Here is a 25,709-nt window from a genome sequence, read left to right as displayed (position 1 = left end):
GATAATAAACACAACTTCAACTCGGCAATTAAAAGAAGTATTTATAAAAATAAAACTGCTCTTAAACTTACGATGTTCCTTCAACACTTTCCTTAGGGAGTAGAGATGTAATTGTGTTTAAACAGCTGAAATTATTCTTGTTTGCAAACTGTGCCATTGCGCTCATCCCCATTGCGTGCTAAGAAATCTTCAGCAACAACTCAATGATTAATAATACCCCCAAAATCCATATTTTCCCCACCATATGAACATATAATAAGAAAAATGGAGCTTCAATTCTGACACAGCTTAATGAAAAGGAAACGTGTACCCAAACACTATTCTTTCATGAATGCAAAGACAGAAGATTATATGAGGAATCCAGTTCAACTGAAGTCTTATGCCAATTATTTCCCATCCAAAAGCAGTCACTCTTCGGTAGCAGCACCCTGCTATCAACTACAAGTCCCTAGCACCTCACAGCATGAAGAAGGCAGCAGATTCATCCTCATTTTTATGCTTTCCTGGCCATACAGAGCCTTAAAATTACTGGGGGTAACCAGTAAACTCAAAGCACAGCCAGTTTTAGAGTCAGACTCTACCTCTGCAGTTAAAAGCTGCCCTTGCATCCGCAGTGCTCCGGTGTGACGTCCTCATCTGCTCGAGTCTTTTGCAAGATGGGGCTGTGTGACAAAGTCCTTCTGGTTTCACCTGCAGCTTCTGCAGTTCATTTTTGTTGGGGATCTGGAGCCCAAATGCTTGTCAGACCGTGAGAAGTTTCAGAGTATAAACCATCCCTGTTCATGTCAGAGTCCAGGTCGCCTGTCCCTGCATTTAGCACTGCAGGTTCTCCAGTGACAGGTCTCTTCCCACCACCCTGCTCTTCGATTTCTTCCAAGGCCCTGCTGAGTTCATTAATACCCCAGTCTTTGCCATCTGCTTCCTCAGATACCTTCAGGAGAGCCTCAACTCTTCACAAGTAACTTGCTCTTGAATGGGATTTGGATACACTGCTACACATAAAGCAACATGAAGAAAAGCAATGGAAGAAAGGAAGGACTGAGCCAATTCCCAAGGAGATGTTGCTTTGAAAAAGAGACTTCACTAGCACTGGAAGCCCCCACAGCCATTCTGGTTTAAGGCTCCTTATTAAATACAGGACTATCTAACGAAGGCCACACACAGGAACCAGCCGTCACCAAAACACACGTGTGGTCCTGCTTTCTTGGTGGGACAGTGAGCGTGTACTTTCCTTCTGTATTTTCATACCATCTTTTGAGGGTGTAACCAAGAAATCAGGTGCTGGAGGTGACATTACCCTTAATCAGGTCCCAGGGCACCTGAAGGGGATGGAAGCACCTCGGAGCTGCCACTGGAGATGATTAAAGGTTAATACTAACTCTGATAGAGAAGATCTGCCCCAATGGTCTTCTTTCAGCCACTTTAGCAAGACTTGTACACTCAAATCATGAATTAAGTCTAATACAACAGAAGTCTACAGTGATGGTGACTGCTATAACATAGAGTTGGGCAAAACCCCTTCGGAAAGCACCACATGGTGACAGTGCAGGAGACATGGGGGAAAGAGCCAATTCTCCTTCAAAGGGAAGAGGGAAGCTGTAGGAGCAATGACCTAATGACACCTGGGCTGCTGATGGAGATGGACTCCAGGATAAACCAGGTGTTTGGGCTCTTGGCCCTGAGCACTAGTTCACAATCCCTACCTTGTTATTGATTGCCCACCTTCCCAATCTTCAAAAGGGATCTTTAAATATTTTGTCTCATTAACACTGAGGGCCTCAGCACTCAACGTGAGCACCGTGCTTTAGCCTAAACCCAGGTTTCTGATCAAGTTGTGATATCAATTATGTTAAAGAAAAATGGGCAATATGTGCACGTGTTCATGCAATTCAATGGTGCAAGGATAAAAACCAGTAGCAAAACCAGTAACAAGACCTTGATTAAGGCCTGCATTAAATGATCAGGCCCCATCAAAAGACCCAGTTGATGAGGAGCTATTTGGCCACACACAGAGCTCTGATTTCCATCCACTTTAATAATCAAGGAGTTCAGATTTGCTGTTAATGTGACATTGATGAGCAGGAATGACGCTAATGTGACATTGATGAACCGGAATGACAGTTCAGGCTTGATTAAAATTAGCCACGGCTCTTCGGCACAGGGCAAAACTGAGGAGCTCAAATCCTTCTGAAGCACAAAGAAACAAGAGGGTGAAGCGAAGGATAACATGGGGCGGGGGGAAAACAGTAAGGAAAGTTGAAACAGAGAGTTCTGAGACAAAATCCAGGGTATCCTTCAATGAGTCTCATTATCTCAAACCTTCTTCCCACTGCTCAATTCACCTACTTTTGTTTTGCTCCTTTGAAAATACAACCACTTATTTTCACTTTAAATCTGCTTTCTGGAAGTTCAAGGGAAATCTCTGAGGTTGGTCCCTACCTGCCAGATGCTCCTCTGTCCTCCTGTCCATGTTCCATTGACAGCCAGCAGGTCACCCATGTGCTGATGTCCAACAAGGTCATTAAATAGCAAGTTGCCTTCCACCCATCTGAAGGCCTGTCATCCTCTAAGTAAATCCATAAAACAGCAGATAAGAGACTGAGGCAAAACACATGCCCACAAGGCTGGACATGGGCACTGACACATATGACCCCATTCTCAGATTCACAGCTCCTAAGGACTTCATTGGATATCAGCATCTAGCTTGAGCACCTCAACTTTGAAACTACTGGGTAAAATGAGTCAAAAAAATAGAAAAGCTTCAGAGTAAGTCAATGCTGGATCTGGAAACCGAGCAGAGCAGTTCAGAGGCAAAGTTACCTCTTCAAATGTTGAAGTCTTCTGTTCAACCTTGTACTTCATGGGGAATACATTGTGGACCACCAAAAAGGCCTACAAGATATCACATGAATGCTTAGGAATAATTCAAGAAAAATAATTTCCAGAAACACAACCAGCTCAGAATTAGATCCTGGTCACAAAAACATCTCCATAGGTTCCCATTCAGCAAGGCTCTTCCTGAACTTTCCTCAAATACTTCAACTTTCTGCTCTCCTCAAACAATCTCATCCCTAGCAAAGTTTTGGGAACACCAAAGATACATATTCATAGGATAATAATCTTGTTAAAAGCCTAATGCTAACATCTCAGAACATATAGCGTGTATAGAGCAGTCCAAAGCAATCGCCAGATTTAGTTTCCAGCTGTGAATTAGTTGAAACGGCACTAACCTTCTGTAGTTACATTCCTTGTTCCCTTTATAAACAAAGTATTCCTTCATTCATGATATAATTTCCTAGATTATCCATTATTAAAATTCCCCTCTCAAAAATGAATTTACATCTGAATTATCTCATTACTTCTGAACAAGCCAATTATTGCCTCTAGTGAACAAAGTAATTAGACTTGTGCTCACCGCGTTCGAGATCTTCTCCAGCGGTCCCAGTGTAATCACAGCCACAGAACGACTTAATGCAAAAACCTACACACAGACATACGCTCACAGACCAAGCACAGCACTTTTTTTTCCTTCCTGAATATTGTTTTTCAAGTGAATAGGCTAATTTTTGGTGCCTATACGTCCTGAATGGCTCACGCAGCGAGAGCCCACGACGCGAAGCAAAAACGGGAGCTCTCCTCATCGCTCAGCATTGAGGCAGTGAAGAACCTGATCCAGTTTGTTCCTCCAAAACAGCAGCAGCCTCTACTGCTCTTCGGCACTTGGTCCATGCTCGGCTGTATTATTGCAAGCACTGCTAAAGGCTGCTAAAAGATGGGAGCTGTTTTCCAGAAGATGGTGAACAGATTCACTTTTAGCGCCTTTTATGGATTTTAAACTGTGTTTATTGCAGAGACCACAGAATTTGCAATATTTAAAGGTTCCCTCCACCAGCTCCATGCCATCCCTTTGTCGTGACGGGTGGCACTGCGAGCAAGGCTCTAAGCTTCTCTTTCCACCACGATATTAATAAATGTGCTTAAGCTCAGGATTAGTAATTTCAGGTTTTTCACCACAACGGAACCTAGCTGTAGCCTCCCCTGGCCCCAAACTCCTTTACGACTTCAGAACTTAATACTAAGCCAAGAGCAGCTGATCAAGGGAAGCTGCTCAAAGGGTGTTAATGGGGCTCCAAGTTCTAGAGTTCAACTCTTTTACACACTTTAGGGTTAATCAACAGGACAAGGGTGCAGGAGTTGGATGACAACTTGTCCTGAAGCCACACGTGAAGTCGGCACTGAGAGGAGCAAAGTCCGTCCTCAAGTCCCAAATCCAAAGCCTTCCCCAAGCACCCAACTTCTCCACCGCAGTAAAGGCCTTTGATTTATTTCTGTTTCAGGCTTTCAACCAAGCAAACACAAACTGGTTCAGCAGCTGAAGTATCTACCAGTTTTGTCAGATTCCAAAGATTTTTAAAGACCTGACAAACACGTCTTCCTTACAGCCTTGCATGGCTCTGATGACTTCTGCAGTCTCTTCGAACACAAGACAAGCCAAGCTACCGTGACTGTACAACCACCACACCAACACAAGTGTCTCTTACTCTTTCTCATTTTTTTGATTACTATTAGCTTTGAAAACTCATCAATAATCCCCCAAATTTCGCTGCTTGCAAATCAGTTGACACCCAAATGTGAAAACAGGATGGCTTTATCAGGCCAATTGCTTCTCACGTCCCTTCTCCTGCACGTGTCACTGCTGGCCTGCTTTTGGCAGCTAATATATCACGGATCTGGGGGTCAGAGGTTAACACCTTATAACAATCGAAAACAGGGTTTCCAGGCTGCTTTTGGGGGATATAAATCACCACGTCCAAGCTCTAGAGGTTCTTGCAGTAGTGGCTTCTAAAATCAGGCCAGAATGGATGTGGGGTGAACAGAGTCAAGATGGTAATTAGAGTGCTATGAATTGATGGAGCTGGTTCATCCGACCTACCTGGGACAGAAATCAATCTGCTTTAAAAACTGGGGCCACGTATAACACAAGAGTTTCCCTGCACTCAACACTGACAGTGGAAAAATAGAGCGTCCCAGCAAGGTCCCTCATGCATTCAGTGGAGAATATATTTCTAAACGTGTCCTTCAATAAGCTTGGACCTATGTAATTAATAAATCTTCTGATACCCATTTGATTCCAGCACTGGACTCCATGACTCCTACTTCACAAAGGAGCTGAAGTGGAACTAACATCTTTGCACTTGTCACAGTAAGTGGCATAAGAATAAAAGGGAAACATGTTTTGAAAGAGCAGAAGAGACGGCTAAAGTCATTACTGAGGGTTCAGCATCCCACCACCACGTGTTTTGGGAGTGCTGAAGCCATTCTTTCACCCCAAATAGGTCATGTTTTGCAACTCACATCAATATGTGCAGAGGTAAGCAAGGAAAACTAAAAGGCAGATACTCAGAGGTAGATGGCATGGGCCTTTGCCAATGGACAGCTCAGTATCCCTGTAAATTTACAGCAAAATAAGACACATCAGGTCAACATCACAGCAAGGCAGGGAGCAGGAGACTGGGAGTCACAACGGAGGTATTCAGTTGTTTTCTGCATGTGCATTATTTTATTTTGGTTTAAAAACAGTGTATGGCTACACTGCTGTGATCAGAGTGGTACTGAACTGGAGACCTATTCAAGCCTCTCTTCCAGCCAGCACTGATGGAGGAGGCTGCTGCAAGCTGAGAACTTCAGTGGGCTACAGAACTAATTTGGGAAGAGTCAAAGCAGTCTCTGCTTTACTCCTCTTTTTCAATACTCAAAGACTCTCAAGTGCCTACATTTAGGGGTGTTAACACCCCTAGAATGGTCAAGTGTGCTAGACTTACCTATTTTTGTCCATCTATCCAACAGGGATAATGTCACCTTCGCTTTGCAAATCTTCAGGATGCAATTTGTTGAAAACAATTATACGACCATTGTTTATAGGAGATAATTGACATATCAAGAGCAAAAGGAAGCAACAGTGTGGAAAGGGATGTGTTTGTGTGAACTGAGCTGTACTAGATCACTCAGAAGAGCAGCAGGGTCACCTACACAAGCAGGGAGGACACAGAAGATTAAGAAAGACATTACTTGGACCTTGCCATGAAAACCAAGGGTCCTCCATTGGGCTAAATTCTGGAAGCATGTAACACCTTTCTGTCTGCAAGAGAGTTGTTCTCCCAGAGGAGTGGAAGAGCCACCAAATTCCATGCTCTATTTCCTTGGAAGCAGTCTCGATGGTGTAAGAGGAGAGTCGCTGGCGCATCCCAGCTCCATTTCACTACCCATTGGCCAAGCCTCTCTCTGCCAGGTGTCTCAATGAATCCCCAGTTTTATCCTCCAAAATTTCTGAAGCAAAAAGATGCATTTTTACATTTCATACATAAGCGAACAAGCAGAGAAAATCAGATAGCTCACATCTGCTTCTAGGGGTCTCCTGGATACCTCAGTGGTTCCTGGCATTAGATTTGGATACCTCACTGATGCCCTGCATTAGATAGAGCAGAAATGTCTCCTGCCATGAAGCATTAACAGCACCATAGACAACACACTGGAGTATAACAAAAACAACACAACTCTCATTCATCTGCTGGATGAGAAGCTGTCAAGGCAATCAGGTGAGTTAGATGACCCATCAGGAAAGTCTGAGAAACAGAAGATGAAGAGGGCTGGGGATGTTTTTTCCTCCTCCAGTTTGAATTGATGCTATAGCAGAGATGGTTACAAGAGAAAGGAATAGGAAGGAAAGCTCCTCTTCCCTTTCCTTGCACCTCTCCTCAGCACTTTTTATGAAGAACATTTGACAAGACTTCTTAGTCTGGCTTTTCTGCTGTGAGAATTTTGAACTTCTTCCCTCACTCAGTTCTGCAGCGGCACTGTTCTCCTGTAAGGAATTCAGGATATACCGCAGATGCAGTCCAAAATCTTAGGTGTCTTTGTTTTATTAATTAATCAGCTATTTCAAATGGAAGATAAAAAAGCATGATACAATAATACTGACAGTACCAAATGGCGATCTCCTTAGAAAATGACCTGAAGTAAATGCAATCATAAGTGTCTGCAAAGTCAGATATAAACACCAAATAGAAGAAGTCCAAGCAAATCTGGTTATTGCCCCTTAGAAACTAGCCATGTTTGCTAGCATCATCAAAGAACAAAAATCCCCCCTTTTTTGATATACTGAAATTTCCAAGAAGTGATACAAACCTGAGGTGTCTTGGTCTCACCAGCGAAATAATTTTCTACAGCTGATCTGCTCTGTGAAAACATTAACCCAAGACCAGCAGCTGGCCTCCAAAAACCACAGACATCTCCGAAAGAGCCCAGCACTGACAATCCAGACAAGTTCTGCTGGAGAAGCCTATGAAACCAAAACTGCCATTTTGGTATGTGGAGAAAAGCAAAGCTCAAGGTCAACTCACGGATTCAAGGGTCCATTCTGAGGTACCTAATGGGAGCAGAAAACAGCACAGCCAAAGCACACACAGCTCCCCGGGGACTCGTTGAACAACCAGGCACTTGATGATCGAAGAAGTGAAAAAGGTAACAGAAAAAAAACCTTTGTCAGCCTAAACGCTTAAGGAAAGTTGCATTTTGTCATAATTCATGATGCTCTTGGAAGACGTGCTCCTTTTTCTCTGACTCTCAATATGTTGTGTGTCGCGTTGCTTAATATTTCTCCCCTGTCCATCTGCTCTGATGGATCTCAAGGGCCCCCTTTTCCGGGCTGGGATCCCAAAGCCGGCAAGGGCAGGAGCCAGGAGGTAACCGGGGCTAAGCGGCGATAACGGCAGCACCTGCACTGCTGCCAGCGGGGCAGCCTAAGCAGAAGGGACTGAATTAAAAGCTAGAAGCAAGTATTTATATTGGCATTATTGGAAGCATTGGTGCGTACTTTAAATTCTTGACAACCAGCAGTTTGCCTTATTTATTAAAAGCAGGGTTTTATTCTCTTTTCAAAGGAATGTCTTTGCAGCCAGTCATTAAAATGGCCCATTCTGTAATCGTGTTACAGGGGTTTACTCCCATCCGCTTATTTAACTTCCATTAAGTGACAAAAAATAAACCCGTTTTAAAATAATGCTTTCTGCCTGCATGGAGCACTAGTTGTGTTTTCATTTGTTCACACTGCAATTTGGGTATACAAAGATTATAGTTTCACCCAAGTCGTGGCCAACTGTGGCCAGCATCACGAGAAACAGTAAGTCTAAATCTATTTACCTTATTTTTGCTCCCAGCAACAGGAGTTGCATGGCAAAAGGAATAATACTGACAAATTACCAATAAAATATATCTGCATCAGTATTTAGAAAATTAAGATATTACGAACTGCATCTGTGATCGCTATTTATTTATGTCAGGGACAGGTATATTCACAAAGAAAATGCACTTAGGAACATTCACAATTGCATCTTGCTTGTTATACAAGCGAGGAAATAAAGCAAACCACAATCTATTGACATATGGCAATGGGAGATAATTAAAACTAGTAGGCAGGTTTATATAAGGTTAACTTTAAGGATACTTAAGGTTAGAAAAAACAGAAGCATCTTTTATAACAAAGAAATGGATTGGGATTCGACACTGTCAACCAGCCTAATAAGCGAAGGAAAACATGATGAGAAGATGACTTCTCATTAGCCCTGATCTCCAGGGAAAGTGGTTAGTGTCTGACACAGTGTTGCTCCATGTAGTATGACCGAAACTACCTGAAATGGGAAAAACATTTTCAATATTGAAGTACTCATGCAAAACCAGCAAAGGTTTAATAGTCCTGTTGCCCGTTGAACTCAGATTATTACTAATGTTGCCCAAGGAAATGATAGTCTTTGGTTTGGGCACTTAGCCATGCTGAATCAACAGAACTGAAGAGAAAATAAGATGATTTCTCTTCCTCTAAAAACCAAGAGAATCCCACCTTAATTCCCGATCTGTTTAACCTACAGTAGCAGAAGGCAACGGGCACCAACAGCTCGGCCAACAGGAAAGTTCCTGCTCGTCTCTGAAGCATCTCTGGGATAACAGATGTTCAAAAGTTCTGCGGGTGCAAACTCATAAAAACCATGTTAGAAAACTACAGGATAGTTTCAGCAGCAGAGCTCATTTCTGAGCAATTTATACCAGGAGCCAACTGAAGGTTCAAGGAAGGATCAACACAGCCTTGTTCTCCTGCTTTTAATCCTGGTGTGTGATACAGCAGACTGAGCATCATCCAGCTGGTTGTATCTGAGGATGCTGTGTGAGAAGGCCTAACATCTACCTAAAGCAAAACACAAGTCGCTCCACTGACTTTGTACTAGGCTTAAACATATTTCTGCAATACCCTGCTAGCTATAAATAAAAAGATAAGGATAGCATCCGTGTTTTGAGAAGAGGAAAAGAAACAGTGAAATTCAAATACTTCCATCTTTTTGCTTTCCGCATATGCAAAACCAGAAAGCATTAGGCGGGTTAAGCACATTAGCAAACTGTAATATTCTGCACTCGGGGCTCTGAGTAATGGAGTCTTGCAGCAAGGCCTGACATTAACCCGCTTAATTTCACCAGTTTCGAGCCCAGCGCATCCATCCCCTCTCACAGCTTCATATCCGCGTCATTAACTTCCTAGAGACAATCAAACCTATCACTCCTGCATGCCACATTTTCATCAAAATGTATTATAATTTGCTTATCCACTGCCATTTGCATCAACTGCACATTAAACTGGAGAGGAAGAGGTTTCAATCTTCCTTCCTTTAATTCAATTCTATGGCCTCACTTAGTTACGATGACTTTTCTTGGTGGGTAAGTCACGGCTCAGGCTCGTTTTGGACTGATTCAGAAGTTCCAACATTCAATAAAGAAATGGGACTGAAAAATAGACAGAATGGCATTAAAGAAAGCATTCTCCTCATGGAAAACCAAAATAAAACAAAAAAAAATCCCACCTGCTAAATCCATTGTGGATTTTGCTTAAAGATTGGTTCCATTTAGCCACCAGAGATGGGCTTTGCATTTCTTAATCAGACAGCAAAGAAAGCCTGGCATAGCTTATCAGAAATGAAAAGGAAATAAAACAAATGTCTCATGGTTACATCACACTAACGAAATATTCAGATTCCTTTTAAGTTAGTATGGCTTGTGGTACGATGGCAAATATCAGTTACTCCTCCCAAAAATTGCAATTAAAATCTCCAAGTTCTTTTTTTCCTGGGTCTTTTATTATAGGATTCATAGGGCTCTCAGAGTATCTCTAAAGGATCTAGATATTTAATAAGCAGTTCCTAAATTCAGGTTTTTCCAGCTTTGGATTCTGCTCTTCTACTTACACTAAGCCAGAGAACTCCACCCGTCCCAAGGTGACATAAAGCTTCTAAAGGTCCACTGAGATCATACCTAGGTTGTATATGCAACGTGTCACACACTTCTTCTGTGCAAGCTCCTAATTTAGGAACTGATCAGGTCTTCCACCTGCTCTTCTATAAGGAACCGTGAAAGGTAATTTTGCAATTAGTAGAGCAGAACCTCTGAATCTTGGCCATAAAGATACTTCTGGCTTTGGTGTGGTGATGCCCAAGGCCATCAGGAGCTTCACCTGATACCTCAGGTGAGTGTAACACCAGTGTACACCCAGGTGCTGTTAGCAAGAGAGTGCTGGCAAGGACTGAGTTAAAGCCTTAAATATATTATGGCAGATCACACTGGTGAGGTGACATGAGCACTCTGACCTTCTGCCTCTCCTTGAAGCCCAACATGTATCAGTATGGATGAGGTGAGCCCAACTCAAGAGCTATCACTTAGATGCAAGCCTGAGACTTTGCAATGTCAAAGCAGTCACCCAACAGCAACTCTTCCCCCCATGAAAAATCATTTCAGAATTTCTCAGTTATCCCATACTCCATGTGAAATATAAACTAAATGGCAGTTCTCTTACCTAGGCCTTTCAGGACCGTGTCCAAGTCGTGTTTTCCACGCTCTGCTAACCGTGAAAGTATCAGGCTTTGTCCCTAATGCAGGTAACCATTACCATACATCAAAAAGTGCCTGAAATGCACACATTCCTGTAAAAGCCAGCATATCACAAGAAGAGCACAGGTCTTAAAGGTATCGCACGGAGAGCATGCCTTAGTGGGAACATAAGAGAAACAGACTTGACTTACATAATAAACACCCAAATAACTCACTGTGTAACAGCCAGGCTCGAGCAGAACTTTATGTTGGCTTGGTCTGAAGAATGGAAACACAAAATGGAAACACCCAAAGGTGGGTGCCAATGTAAGTAACTCTACTGGGAGCTACATTATTAAAGCAGTAGAAGGCAATATTAAAGCTAACAGTTATTGCCTCATGTCTGTCTGACAGGAATAGTTGGGTGAAAAGTCAGAGAAGATGCATGAGAAAGGGTGGTTTGGGGAAGACCTTCAGAGCAGAACTTGTCTATCACGTTCTCCCACCACTCAGACCTACGTGAACAGACCAGGCAAAGGCACTGCTATAAATTCAAGGCCTTCACTTAATGTTCACCTTCTTCTTGCATCTAGAGCCAACATGACACCACAGCTCCTCCACAAGGACTCTAGGCTTCCAGAGTGGAGTAAAAGCATCAGCAGACGAGCTCAGGATTCAGACACGTGCCATTCTTGATCTTCTCCTTGAGCATCTTTTGGCTGAGCGCAGGATATCCACTCTTTCCGATGCTGCCTGATCTCCTACCTTAAACAGAGGCATTTGCTGTATTTCAAGTCTCTATTTCGCATTTTCTCCATGGGACAAAATAACATTTATTTTCTTTTTTCTCTGCAATCACAGCATCTGAAATTAGGCAGGTGTCTTTGTCATGTAAAGGTGAAGGCCAATTACAGAGGGCAATTGAAAGCTCTGCGAAAGGATCAAATTCGTGAAGATTATTAACCAGAAAGAATATAAAGCATTTAACTATAGTGCAAGCCAAGATAAAGCCCTAAAGCCATTATACGAACTTTTAAAAATGAGATAAGCCCCTAAAACATCAACACGAGAACATGCTGTAAATAATCTCAATACAAACCACCCTTGGCTTTTATCTTTAACACACTATTCTATATTCCAAACAGCCTCTGAGAGAATATAACAGTAATAAGACACTATATAATTGCCAGCACAATACAACAGGATAGATAAGTGCTCAATCCGGGATGGTTAATGTAATAACACTAAACTGGTCTATTGAAACTAAAAATTACAGCCAGGCATCTGTGTTTGCCAGAGCAATGCAGCAGGGTATTTGGATACAGCGCAGCACCTTATCACACCTCTGAATAAATATTTGACTTTCTTGGCTTATCTACGATGCCTGAAGAGTAAGGACTTTTGTGGAGGCTCTTTTTCCTCCCCCAGATGTGAGGAATACCCAGTGCAGCACTGAAGCCACCAGTTAGGGACAGTAGATGTGGGCTACCGTAACCAGAACCGGAGCAGATCCGTGACCAGAAGGGCATTGGGCAACGCGGCGCCCTTCTAATAGCACCAGTTATTAACACTAATAGAGTCCTAAGCACTTCTTCCCAGCACTAATTAGCAGCCAAGGGTTGCAGAATGCACGTTGGCATCTAGTTGCCAAGCTGCAGGCTGCACTTACAAGTATCTAATGGACAGAAATATCTAATGCCAGAGAGGGGAATAATATAACAAGCCACTGCTGGCGAATTGCTTCATTTATGCCCGCTGTAGCACAGTGCTCCACTTAGGAATTAATTTGGAAAATAAAAGAAATAAAGATGAAAACAACTAAGTGGATTCTGGCAACATAAGGCTGTTGCCCACACAATGTGTGAGGATTTATGATCGCAGGTTAATTTGCAATTTTGCAGATTTTTCTCCCCCAGCCCCCATATCTATAAATCTCACAAAAAAGATGTTTCTCTATTGCATATAAGCCCTGACCCTCCAAAAACCTTTAGGTATTTTAACATTACCAACACAGCCGTGAAAACCAAGCTCCAGGCACAATTACAAACTCAGTGCAGAGGCTCCTTATCAGACTTCCCATTCATACTCTATTATAAGCACAATTTTAGCACACCTCAAGCTTCTAGAAGACTCTTCAGAAAAGACGCATTGCCCAGACCCACCACAGACCCATCAAAGAGACACATGGATAATGCTAGGCCATTCAGAGGAGAATATTGAGCACTACATCCTTCCTAACTTAATCTTCCATAATAGTTTCTCCCCCTGTAAAGTTCCTCATCAAATTCTAAACAACATTTGCACAGCAAGGATGTTAAAAGTGATGGGTTTGCTCAAGTAAATCTCTATTTTAGGCTTCCGCAAGGTCACTGAGAAACTGCAGAGTCCCAGCAGGCTGAAATAACTATAAACACAGGAAAAAAATAGACATGTGTTGAAACAAAGCAGATTTTGCCTGTTTTGGGCATGTTACATTGGAAAAAGAAATCTTTATATTATAGTAACTGCCTCGTACACGAACGCACCACAGAATGATTCAACAGTGCAGCCCCTGAACTCCTATATGCTGCTGAGTTCACTTGCTTATGCTGCAGTCATTAGCTGAAAATAATTAACTTTTTTGCCAGTTAGGTTCTCACACTTTAGCAGGAATGAAAAAACCACTAATTCTTCTTTCACACGACTGGCAACTGACCCCTTCTTGCCGTGTTTTAAAACACACAGACCATGAGCTCCTTACTCAACCTTGGGTCAAGTTAAGCTGGCGCCTTACCTAGCAGAGGGACAAAGCACGAGTACATTATCAAGCAATTAATACTGGAATTAGGGCTTCTCCCCCATAATATCAACATATCTCCTGCTATCAAAGAAACAGTTACAGTTGAGGGAAGAGGCCGTTTGAAACCACTCGCATATTCATTAAGCGCACAAAGAAAGTGCCATTTGTTCCACTTGTTCACACATTTCTAGCAGCCATAGAGGTGCAATGAATAGGGCGCTTATGCGGGGCAGCCCCTCCGATTGCTGCTGCTAATAATTAAGGCCAATACAAGCACATGAGCTGCACAATTAAAATTCCCAAAGAGGAGAGCAGATGCGCTCCAAGGCCCCAATCACTTGGAGTATTTTTGATATCGCGCAAAAGAAACCAGCACCGGAGCATCAAGCCTTTGTTATTATACGATTAAGTAATTACAATGAAATCTGAAAACACTAATGAGTTCTTCAGAAAGCATTTGCCATACCCAATACTTAGAGGGAAAAAAAAAAGAAAAAAGAAAAAAAAATAGGCTGTATTTCTCCAGAAAATCTGAAACAAGAGTCTCTCAAGCAGCTGTAAATGTCTTATATGGAGACAACACACAGAAACATCTGCTTTCAACAGCTTCTCCAACAACAATTCTGCCCAAGGATCCCATTACAGACAACTCCAGTCATTTCATGGACTTGTGGACCCCTGACAAAAGGGGATACGATGTCATAAGCCAAAAAGGGTCTTGTCTTTGGAGGAGGAGGTTGAGTGAGGAACTTGGGAAAGTATCCACAGCCCAACAGAAAAGCCACATCAAGAGGGAGCAGCACAATGACTCTAAAATTTCAGTCAGAAATTTACAGAAAAACAGAAATTTACAGGCCAAAACGCTCCAGGGAAGTGAGGCAAAAAAATAACCTTCATTTTCTCTAAAAACACATATGGTTGGTGCTAGATAAAAACACAAAGACAAGAATTCTTTCAAAATATCTCTCTGCTTCACCATCTATCTTGCATGTTTAGATTATGCCGAGATTCCCAGAAATCCACAGGAAGCGAAGAAAAAGCTACCAGGAATTTTAAGGGGGTCAGCAATAACCTTTGCTATTGTGGACCTTGAATTGTAGACCTTGTAGTCAACTTATCCCTTTGTTTAAGATGGTGCCCTGGCCCAGGGCATGTCCAGAGGAAGAACCAGAGTGGTTGGCCACAACAGGCACTATCACGCAGCCCGTGAACATCAATCTTAGTGTCCACCTAAAGAGATCTTGATCCTGGCACAGTTTTGGAGGAACACACAATCTTCCCAGCATTAGACTGTTCATTCAATTGCTTCCCCATTAATGTGTCCCTTTAAAGATGTATCCAACATGCACATCATGTCCTCCTACTGTCTCCTCCCCTGATGGCCCTTGTAACGGAAGAAAAACAGGAATACTCCTCTATTAAACTGGAGAAATGCTACAACATCACGTCTTGCGACTTGAAAGAACACATAGGTCATGACAGAGAAGACGGAAAACAAGCCATTATCCCCTCTGATCAAAACCAACGTGGTGTTGGGGTAACGGTTCACCGGCCACGTTCTTATGGGTGATAATAGCTCTTGATCTGCTGAGCTGCTATGAAAAGGCAAGGAAAAAAAGGGAGGGAGAGCTGGGAAAGTGAAAAGGGAGCCGATTTTGAGTCAGCTAACAGCAGAACAAGCACAGCCTAAAGGCCAGGTCTGGGCTATCACGTGTCCAAAAGATGGTCACCCTGTTACCTCAAACCTTTTGCCGAGATGCACTCAAGCATCCTCACACAGCTTCATTCTTCTCAAGCTTCAAAAGAAGGGACAAATAAATAAAGTAATAAACAGATTTAAAAGCCTACAGATTTGAGACTTAAAAGTTCTGGGGTTTCTCACATGTATTTCTCTCTCTCCATCTCCAGCCTCCACAGAAACACTTTTGCCTAGCTGTATACTCACATTTATTACCGGATGCAAAACCTTCTGCTACGACACTCTCCATGCAGAAAAAATATCTTATTTCCAGGACTCTCAAATAATAAAATATTCTAATACCGTCCATGACACATTAAGTAAAAACCTCAACAATAATTTATGCACTTAGTCGTAACAGCACTTCAGAAACCGTTAGCCTCTGTGCCTTCGTAACTCTAAATCATGTTACTTTATTGATTAATGTTACATCTTAATTCTACAAAGGAAACTACCTTCTCAGCACACATTTACCCCTCTAGGAAAGGCAGGGTACAATGGATATATGATTGTTTTTGAAATAAATTCTGAAAACACCATACACAGATTTATGGGATTGTGACATTACACCTTAAATTCATATTTAAGGTGTAGATAGAATGGATAGCGGCTAGCATACAAATAAGTAATATTTTAATCCTTTAATTAAGTAAGAATGACTTTCTTCCCCCAACAGTTTGTCCTTATTAAGGAGAATTCAAGACATCTACAGATCCTCCAACTGTTATTCAAACTCTAAGCCATACGAGTCTTTCAAGCATCTGGTGTGTTTTATGCTCCGTGGCAGCTTCTCTAGCTTCGAATTGAATGATTTATTACCATATAACCTAAGCCTCTGATGAGATTATGCTGCCAATTTGTGCCTTCTCTGCAAAGAGAGGTCTCCTGGAACCCAGGTTTGGGGCTGAACGCGGTGAATCTCAATTAACGGGTGACCTTTGCGAGACAAGGGAAATGTTAATTCATGCTCACCTAAATGGCTTGAACCCTCCTTGAAAGCAGGGCTTTCCTGCCCACTCCTCTGGCACTGCAAAGTTTCATTTCGACATTATCAAGAGAAAAAACTCTTCGGTGTAAAAAACATATATGAAGTCAAAGCAAAAGGAAAAAAAAAAGAGAAAATCTAAATGCTAATAGAAGCTGTCTCAGGTATTTTATTACTATTATTATTATTATTATTATTATTATAAATAATGTTTTCACATTTTTAAGGGGCTTCAAATATTGAGCAGGGGCATGAGAATGATAGAGATGAAACCCATCTTGCCTCCAAGGCAGGGCAAGAGCAACAGCTTCTGCCTCTGCCCTCATCCTGGAGGCACTTGGTGCCATCCCTAAACCCCTGGGATATCTAATGAATTTCTTGAGGCATCTCAGCTTGGGAAACATAAAATTAGCAGAAACAGCAAGCTGTAGTAGTTCAGTCTCCACAGACAACTCTGACTTTTTTTTTTTTTAATTAGGATTAGCAAGTCTATCAAATAGGGGAAATAAAAGCAACGTTTCGGCAGAGTATTTACTGTTTTGCTAATTAACTTGGTGAAAATAAAGTTCCTGAAATCGCAGATGAGTAAATAAGAATTTGACTTGCATAAAGAATGAACCTGGGCAAATTTCAGGAGGATGCTGAAACTTGCCAAAAAAACACACGTAAGCAAAATTTCAACACAAAACGCCAGCACCTCGGAGCACCTCAGAACACAGGATTTAAGTAAAGGAGATATATAATGCAAAAATAACAACCTCAGAATGAATTGGATATTCAAATTAAAACAATCTCTCTAGAAGGAGATCTTATTACATAAATCTCTTTGAGGATATATACTGTAATTCTGGCCAATGTGGTCGCTAAGGGTCCCACAGGAATGGAATGACTGCTTAATATTCGCCGAGTCAAATTCCACAAGAGCTAATTATAAATTATTGCAGATCAGTGAGACAAATACCTAATGGACTGTATGGTAGATATTTTATTGCTGGGCATCCTGATGAAGAGTTTCAACCACCCTTTGGAAAACAAAAACATTATCTATAACATTTCAACCTAGGTTATACCTTCTAAGAAAAACATGTGCATTGGAGGATACAAAGAAAAAAGGAGGGAAGATATTCACCAAAGCAGATAAAGTCGATTCAGAGACAATCAGATAAAGGAAAACATATGGTATTTCTCTAACAGGTATTGGGAACTTAGGTAACTGCCTGAGTTAAATGGGGATGGTTCAGGACCTCAGCACGAGGAGCTGACGTGGGAGGAGTTGTGAAGACTGAAAATCAAAGCTGGGACAGGAACTGCTAGCTGATCCCATCAGCTTTGAGTTTCAGTCTTTGACAAGCTCATCTCCTGACGCAGGATCCTGACACCCTTGTATTTTTGTTTTTCATAGTAAAGAGCAAGGAAAGGAATAATGTGCTATCAAGGACACGTGCTATGTGACAGCCTGCACAGCCGAGTACTGGAAGTCGTTTGGTTCTGCTGTGAGCAGAGTTACTTACAAGGCCAAAGATTAAAGGAAGAAGAGCTTGAAGCCATGACTAAGGATGGCTTTAGAAGTCCTGAACGGGGATCCAAAACACAAAAGTGACGGAGCTGAAGATCAGATCGTACTGGGAAGGCCACATGAGGTGAGCACAGCACAACTTAGATCTGTATTGCTAGACCTGGATTTGGTCCAGCCTGGAAGGATAAATTGATGCTGCAAGCTCAGACTGAGCTTCCTTAACAATTTATCCCTTAATAATGCAGAAAAGGATGCGACAGCTTTGCCTGTTGCACAGGCCCCATCCTTGCTGTAAGGATGAGTAAACATCCTCATCTCCTTTGAGAGACAAAGCCGTGTGTCCATTAAGAGCATCACTCCTTCTCCTGCACGGTACAAATATGTAGAATACTTAACCCCCCCCCAAATGCAGCTATTTAAAGAGGCTAAGACCAACCACCCCATCGAAAGCTGCTGCTGCTGCTGCTGCAAACCCCAGGCCAGGCAGGTTTGTGTGGCCGCAGGCACGAGGGCAGCTCTTTGCACAGCAAGGAGGGCACCAGCGAAGCAGAGGGCTCCTCCTGCTTCCTCTTTTGGGCATCACCCTTGTCTTCCTCCTCCCGAATTCACCGCAGCTTTAATAACAATCTTGGAGGCAAAAGAAAAAAATAAAAATTAAGAAACAAATTATTTTCTTACACGTAATCCCCCTTTCGCTGTCAAGTGCCTGACCCCGGTTTGATAATCTCATTTCCTGAGAATCAAAACGCTGGAAATTTAAGCTTCCTAGAGTGTTAATTGCGGCCCTGCTCCATTGCTAATCAAAAAATTGGATGTTTTGCATGAAAATGCGGCTCTAATTAATTCTCAGTCATAAAGCACCCCAGTTTTAATAACCCCTTCTTGATTGGATAGCCTTTGAAGAGACAGTGCAGCTAATCCACTAAAGCAGAAAAAACACACGCGGGGGAAATAATAAGTGAGCTCACAGGGGCTGAACTAGGTGATCCCGTTAATACTGGCATAAAAAAGGGGAGCCCAAGTCTCCCCACTTGCCCCCGATGCCGCCGCGATCCTTTGCACGGCGGGGAGGAAGAGTAGCTGGGCAGCACACGGCTCCAGGCATCAAATGCTGTCCCCTCCTTCGCGTAAGTGACTCCCGGTGACTTCAAGGGCTTCTTCCCAAAGGGGTTTGGAAGCGGATCCGTCTCCGGGTCATGGTTGTCTCCTTCAATAAGGCGGGAATTGCCCCGCGGCTGCTGCTGCGCGGCGCCTTGGATGACAGCGCGTTACGGGCCGCATTTCCAGGAGGTGCTGAACTGAGCTGTGACTATCCAAAGCATCAAGGTTGGTTTCCGTCACGCGCCAGCCCAGCTGGATCCCTCCGAGAGCCCTTTGGTGAATCCAAATGGAACAAGGCACCGACAAAAAACCGCGTTTTCCCTGGATCTGCCCTTATACCTTGTCAGCTCGGGGACCATCTGCCACCACATTGTGCCTCAGCATCGGCAAATTCTCAATTAACAGAGCTCCTCTTGGATTGAAGTAATTACTTTAAGCCTTACGAGTGAGGAATTTCCAGCCTTGGACCAAGGATAGTCAAACAGCTCATGGACATGAAACCCAAAGCCCAAACTTTCCCCTGAACCACTCAGGCAAGGGCCAAACCTCCACCAAGATCCTCTGCAACTCAGAGATGGATGTGGTCAATGTTAAGAGACGCAGAGATAATAGAAGTGTTGCTACATGTCATAGCTGGCAAAAAAAAAATCTTACAGAAAACCAACATAGCTGAGCTGCTAGCCATTTTAAACATATTTGACTTTATATAATAGATGTAAGTTTATATAAATACTCAACTAAATACATCAAGGGGGAAGTTAAACTTTAGAAGTGTCTTCAAAATTTAAAAGCACCTCTGAGAAACTCAGACTTAAGGAAACTGAAGAAAAGGGAATTTACTCCCAATTTTCAGGAATTTAAACAGCAAGAAGCATACGCCTCCAGGAGCACGTTCTGGATGAAAACTGGATAAATAATAAAAGAAAGAAATGTGGAGGGCACAGTTTCTCAAACACTGAAGGCACGAGAAAGATAAGAGAAGGTTTCCAGGCCTTGGAAACACTATGGGAGTCTCCACAAGTGGTGATTTCTCACAGGGCATCGCGCTGTAGCCCACAGAGACCATGCGGCCAGTGGCAGGCCAAGGGGCCCTGGGGCCAAGCTGCAGCGCAGGCAGCTCCATGTGGCCGTGAGGAAGAGCTTGTTTGGTGGGAGGGTGCCCGAGTCCTGGCCCAGGCTGCCCAGGGAGGCTGCGGAGGCTCCTGCTCTGCAGATCTGCCAGCGCGCCGGGATGCGCCCGGGTGCCCCGTGCTCTGGGTGTCCCTGCTGGAGCAGGGGCTGCCCTGGGGGAGCCCTGGGGGTCCCTGCCAACCTCAACCATCCTGGGATTCTAGGATCTCACTCTTAGCCCTGTGCAGCGCGAGCAGTGCTGACCCCGATGTGAGCTCCAAGATCCTGCGCTCGTGCAGATAAGGCAGGTGCCGGATGCTATTTTCCATGCTGAGCGGCACCCCCAGGGCTCTCAGCACTTTCACGGTGTATAAAAAGCATCTTTTACCTTTGCTGCTGATAAGCCAGGCTGAGGCTATGGTTCCTGCTGGGATGTGAATTCCCTATGGCCGTGGGCCTCTTAAACACCACCAGATGAAGGAGGCCTCGCCTGGTGGCACCTCTGATGGAAGGAAAAGGAAGGACCACATGGAAAGATCAGATGAGCTTGGGTTTGGCTCCTTCTGCAACACAAGCTGTCACCCACAAAGACCGCATCTGGAGACTGTGTCCAGCTCTGGGCTCCCCAGGACAAGAGGGATGTGGAGCTGCTGGAGAGAGTCCAGCGCAGGGCTACGAGGATGATCAGAGGCCTGGAACATCTGCCCTAGGAGCAAAGGCTGAGAGAGCTGGGTCTGTTCAGCCTGGAGAAGAGGAGGCTGAGGGGGAACCTGATCAGCGTGTATAAATACCTCAAGGGAGGCAGTGAGGAGGAGGGGGCCGGCCTCTTTTCAGTGGTGGCCACGGACGGAACTAGAGGAAACAAACTGAAGCACCGAAAGTTCCACAGGAACTTAAGGAAAAATTTCTTACCAGTGAGAGTGACAGAGCCCTGGAACAGGCTGCCCAGAGAGGTTGTGGAGTCTCCTTCTCTGGAGATCTTCAAAATCCGCTTGGACGCAGCCTATGCCCTGTGCTCTAGGTGACCCTTCGTGTGCGGGGGTTGGACTAGGGGACCTCTAGGGGTCCCTTCCAAACTCAAGGATTCTATGATTCTATGAAAGCTTCCCATTTCCAAGTACTGTTTCATGGCTAATACAGGAGCAGCGTTAAGAGTCAACCAGGTTTCAGTCATTGCACTGTTGATGCGGAGAACTCGCTTCAAAAATATTACCCTATTGTTTAAGGCAATATCAAACTGCATTAATTAAGAGGTATTAAGAAAACCATATCAGAACAAATGGCAGGAGGGCTCTTAAGAAGGAAAATGTACATGTCCCAGGTAGAATATCACCAAGATGTGTCCTCTTGGAAAAAGAAAAAAAAAAAAGAGAAGTTCAACAGCAATTGCTTTGTTTTGCACAGAAGAAGCCGCCTCCGACACTGTCCTGCCGATCACAACCCGGGCATCGCACCGACGTTAGCCCAAAAGGAGACACAACTTGTGCGTCCAGCTTGGAGCGGAAAAACCACAAGCTATCAGTCATCCTCCACCAATTTCAGTAGAAAAGTCCCAAGAATTAATCCTTCCCCCTCTAAATGATCTGCAACAGGGCTCTTTTCCCCGTGGAGGGTAACGGGTGCCTTATGCACCACATTATTTCAGTCCAAAAGGAGGAGGTTAATGACAAAGCATCGCTTGATCTCCAGATGTTTTAAAGTTATTCAAATTAAATTCTGCTTTCAAGAAGCTGGCATGAGCCAAACTTTCAGGCTTTTTCTTTTAAAAAACACATATGTTTCTTTGAAGATCTTTTCAGGAAAAGATTCCCTAACAAGGCAGCCTCCCTCTGCTGCCACTGAAGAATCATCCCTGTGGACTGGGCTGTCGGGAAGCACAAGCGGACGAGCGCGCGGGTCTCGAGCTGCCTTCCGGGCGCCTCATGGAACAATTAAACTGCATTTTCCTTCAATAGGGGTTAAAAAAAGAAAAAAAAAAGCTCAAAATGCAGATCTTGCTGTGGCCTGGGATTCAGGAAGATTAATGAGCTACCTAAAAGGGAGCAGCCGCTCCTAACAGGAAGAGACTGCAGCCCATTTTTAACATAAAGTTCAAAGGGAAAATATTCTTGATAGCGAAACGGCAAAGATTTCTTTGCAAAGTCATCTCATCTATTGTCCCCATGGACTCCCTACATGGATTTTTTTTTTTTTGTTACTTATTGCATCACGTTTGAGCTCTTCCCATTCATCCCTAAAGGGTGATATTATCTTGTCCCTGTGCTCCCTAACTCCTCGTCTCGTCCTTCACTCCTTTGTGCCTCCTAGTCCTGGCTTTGGCACCGGCCTCCCATCTGTGAGGCCAAACTTGGCTCAGTAAGGAGCCAGTCTGGAGGGATATCCAGGTGTGCCCACTGGGAACAAGGTCTGGATCCAGAAAAGGGAGAGTTATTTTAAAATATACCCTCAATTCAGTGCAACAATAAGGGAAATGGCATCACTTTCCCCAGAAATGAGTGCAGTGAGTAGCACTGTTCTCTACCATGCACCTTCTAAAGCTACAAAGGCAACTGGGCAAATCCTGCTGTGGAGGCAGCTGCAAGCAACAGAAGCCAACTGGAGTAATCCCTTGCTAAGGCAGGTCTAGCAGGCTCCCCAACGGCCCCTTTGCTAGGCTGAACTTCTAAATGTCCTCAAGAGCTTCTCAGTTCTTGGCTTGGGATCCAGTCACCCTGTGTGGTTTGTGGAACAGAGCTACTGGTTGTGGGGAAGTGACTACTCAAGTCCTACAGCCTATTGGTATGAGAAAACGACTGTGGAAAATGTAAAAGATCCTCAATTAAAAGCTAGCACAAACTTATTATGAGAAAGATTTCGAAGAGAAGTTCTGCCCTTGCCCATCCCTCCAGTATTTGAAGAATCCTTATCTTTTTCCTTGTTTGACTGTTTGACTGACCCCAAAGGATTATATGGAAACAAAAGCATTACATAGGAAAGAATTATTCTTGCTAAACGTTACCATGAAACAACCACTATAAACCAGCAAGAGTCACCAACTTTTCAAATTCACCATTTTCAAACAATATATCCCTTCCTATTTCAGTTCTGCACAAAAATTTCATCATTCAATCCATGGAACAGACACTCAGATCTTCAAATGAGATGATTGAGCTGAGATGGCAAGACAATCCAGCAAAAGTACCACATGTGACATCCACACGTAAAAAGAAATTGCAAACAGATAGACAAGTGTCAGTTATAAGCACCCAAAAGCCATGCTGAAGGTGAGCTCGCTTTCATTTAACCCTTGCGAGTATCTTTTAAGATCTGGATCTTTATCTGGAAGTTCAGAGGGAATAGAAAGAAGTCAAGCTTCTCCACCATATAACAGGAATAAATGAACACAGGCTATATAATCTGTTGATATTTAGGCAGTCTGTGCAGCAATTTAGAAGGGTCTTTACACTTCAGCACAGCATGGACAGCATACGCAGCTTGTGCCCAACTAACCCACTGTCAGTTCCCCCACCTTGCAGCTCTCCGCTTCTGCTGTACAGCTCCCTTCTCTGCTCCCGCAAATAGGCGCTCATGCTAATAGCATGGGAGGAGGACTCAAACCTGTAAAGGAAAAAACACATTTTCAGTCAATTAGCTGTATGAGTGTCTTTCTTAGGAGCCCCAGCTACCTCTAAATGAGCAGAACTTCCCTGCATACTGGAGGCATTTCAGATTGTGGCTCATATTTCCTGTACAGCTCCATCATTGATGTGCCCTTTCTGTCACCTGGGACCAGGGCAGCCCTCCACACAGGCTCTTGAGCATCAGTGGCCCAAACCTGCTAAAATCCCACTCAAAAGCCATAAACTAAGGTTTTCTCAATGGTTAGCTGGCATATCAACGCAGCCACCGATGAAAAATTGATGTCTTCCTGGAGACTAAAGAGCGATAAAACATTGATTGCTTATTCTGTGGCTCCAGTCCTCCACGAGCAGTAACACAAGACAAATATTTTCCATCTACGTTAACGTAGTAAATATGATTTTGGGCATCGCTAGAAAAAGGTCCCAGGTTTTCAGTTCTACCAGGGTCTCTGGTTGCTCTGGGACAGCTGTGGCCAGAGCTGGTTGGAGCCATGACTGGGGAAAACCCATCATGGACATGACACCCATAGTGAGGACCTCAGGGTGCTGATGCTTTGCTAGACACCCTTTCCCCCCACCCTTCTGCTGAGGACTGACTCCTTTCAGCTTTGGCACCCACTCAGAGGGACACTGAGCATCAAAACAAAGAAAAGGATAGAGGCATTAGCAAGATTTCTTTTTTTTTTTTAAGGGTACTATTATTAATGAGGCTTTTCTGTATTAAGCTGGACTATGTGCATTAGTGTTATTGCAACTGGACTAATAACAATCTATCAAAACGCAACACACAGCTAACACTTTAATTAATCTAACAATAAATTCATGGCTCTGTGTTTATGAGGCGCTGCCTTTAGTCCACAGCAAGATGTTAAATGCAACGTTATCACCATGGCCCGAAGATCTCCAGGGATCTTCTCCATCTCTTCCCAGAGATCCAAAACAGAAATGTGAGGTCAAGGCAAAGCTCAACAATAACCCTAGGGCTCCTCCCACAGCCATCAATGTTATTTTAGTAGAGTGATTCCAACTATTCCTTGGATTCACTGTAGGGACGTTTTTCGCTGGATCTCCTCCCGTTCATCTCATTCCGCCAACCATCCACTTCACTCCTCCATCTTCCCCTCCTTTGCTCTTGCAGCAAGTTCCTATTTCCATTAATTCCTCTACTCATGTAATCCCTTCCTTTCCTTGTGCTGATCCCCTGACAAGAAGACCTATTTTTAACGTGTAACTACAATAATTAATGCCAAGAAGGAGACTAATGAGCTGAGTGTTCAGCATCTGCTCATACAATCCACTCCTTTTCCACTCAAGCCTGACTTCCACCTTGCAAACGCAACCTAAGCACACACGGCATGAACCAACTCAGTGCATCAGGTCTCTTTTCTTTTTTGAGAATTATACTCATTTTAAAGACAGAGAAATGACATTTCAACATCTCTTCCAAAATCCAGTCTCTTCCAAAGTCTTTCACTACTGATCTCTGGACAGACGGACACGATTAAGGGTCCTGACTCTTCCCGCTGCTCACACTCCTCCGTGCAAGCCCCAAACCAGCAGCAGTGCTTGGTATCTATAGAATTAGCTTCAAACAGGTTGCCCCAGGACAAGCACCTTCCATGAATCCAGGAGCAAAACAGCAGGTGCAGCCCTGCCCTAAGAGACCTCGGCAGCGAGGGGCCGAAATGCAGAGCGGCTGATGATAAGTGGATGGTGCCTCTGATCCGGGAGGCGCTAACGGAAAGGAAAGGAAAACCAGGCGAGAAAAACAGGGGAGATGGGAGAGGAGACAGGAATAACGCTCCATCAAACACGTACATCCCTCGGTGGACGGGAAAATTCCATTTCAACAGAGATTTGCCACGATATGGTGACAGCTGACAGAAGACAGATAACCGAGGGATCCCAATAAGTGCTGCTGTCACGGAGGTGGCGGCAACGAGTCGGTGACGAGG

At 43.7% G+C, this 25,709-nt stretch overlaps 1 protein-coding gene across 1 annotated transcript in view; it reads right to left on the bottom strand.

Annotated features, from left to right (window-relative positions):
- EXOC4 (exocyst complex component 4) overlaps nt 1-25,709 on the bottom strand; it is a gene marked incomplete at its 3' end in the record, with an annotated part of 138,113 nt that overhangs the window by 30,060 nt on the left and 82,344 nt on the right. Inside the window, exon 9 of the mRNA XM_026052457.1 lies at nt 23,643-23,731. Coding sequence (XP_025908242.1) covers nt 23,643-23,731 — 89 coding nt within the window. The remainder of the gene's footprint in view (nt 1-23,642; nt 23,732-25,709) is intronic.

The sequence above is a fragment of the Nothoprocta perdicaria genome, unplaced genomic scaffold (assembly GCF_003342845.1).
Source record: "Nothoprocta perdicaria isolate Ctin4 unplaced genomic scaffold, notPer1 scaffold_89, whole genome shotgun sequence".
Taxonomy (NCBI): Eukaryota; Metazoa; Chordata; class Aves; order Tinamiformes; family Tinamidae; genus Nothoprocta; species Nothoprocta perdicaria.
This window is presented reverse-complemented; position numbering and strand designations above follow the sequence as displayed.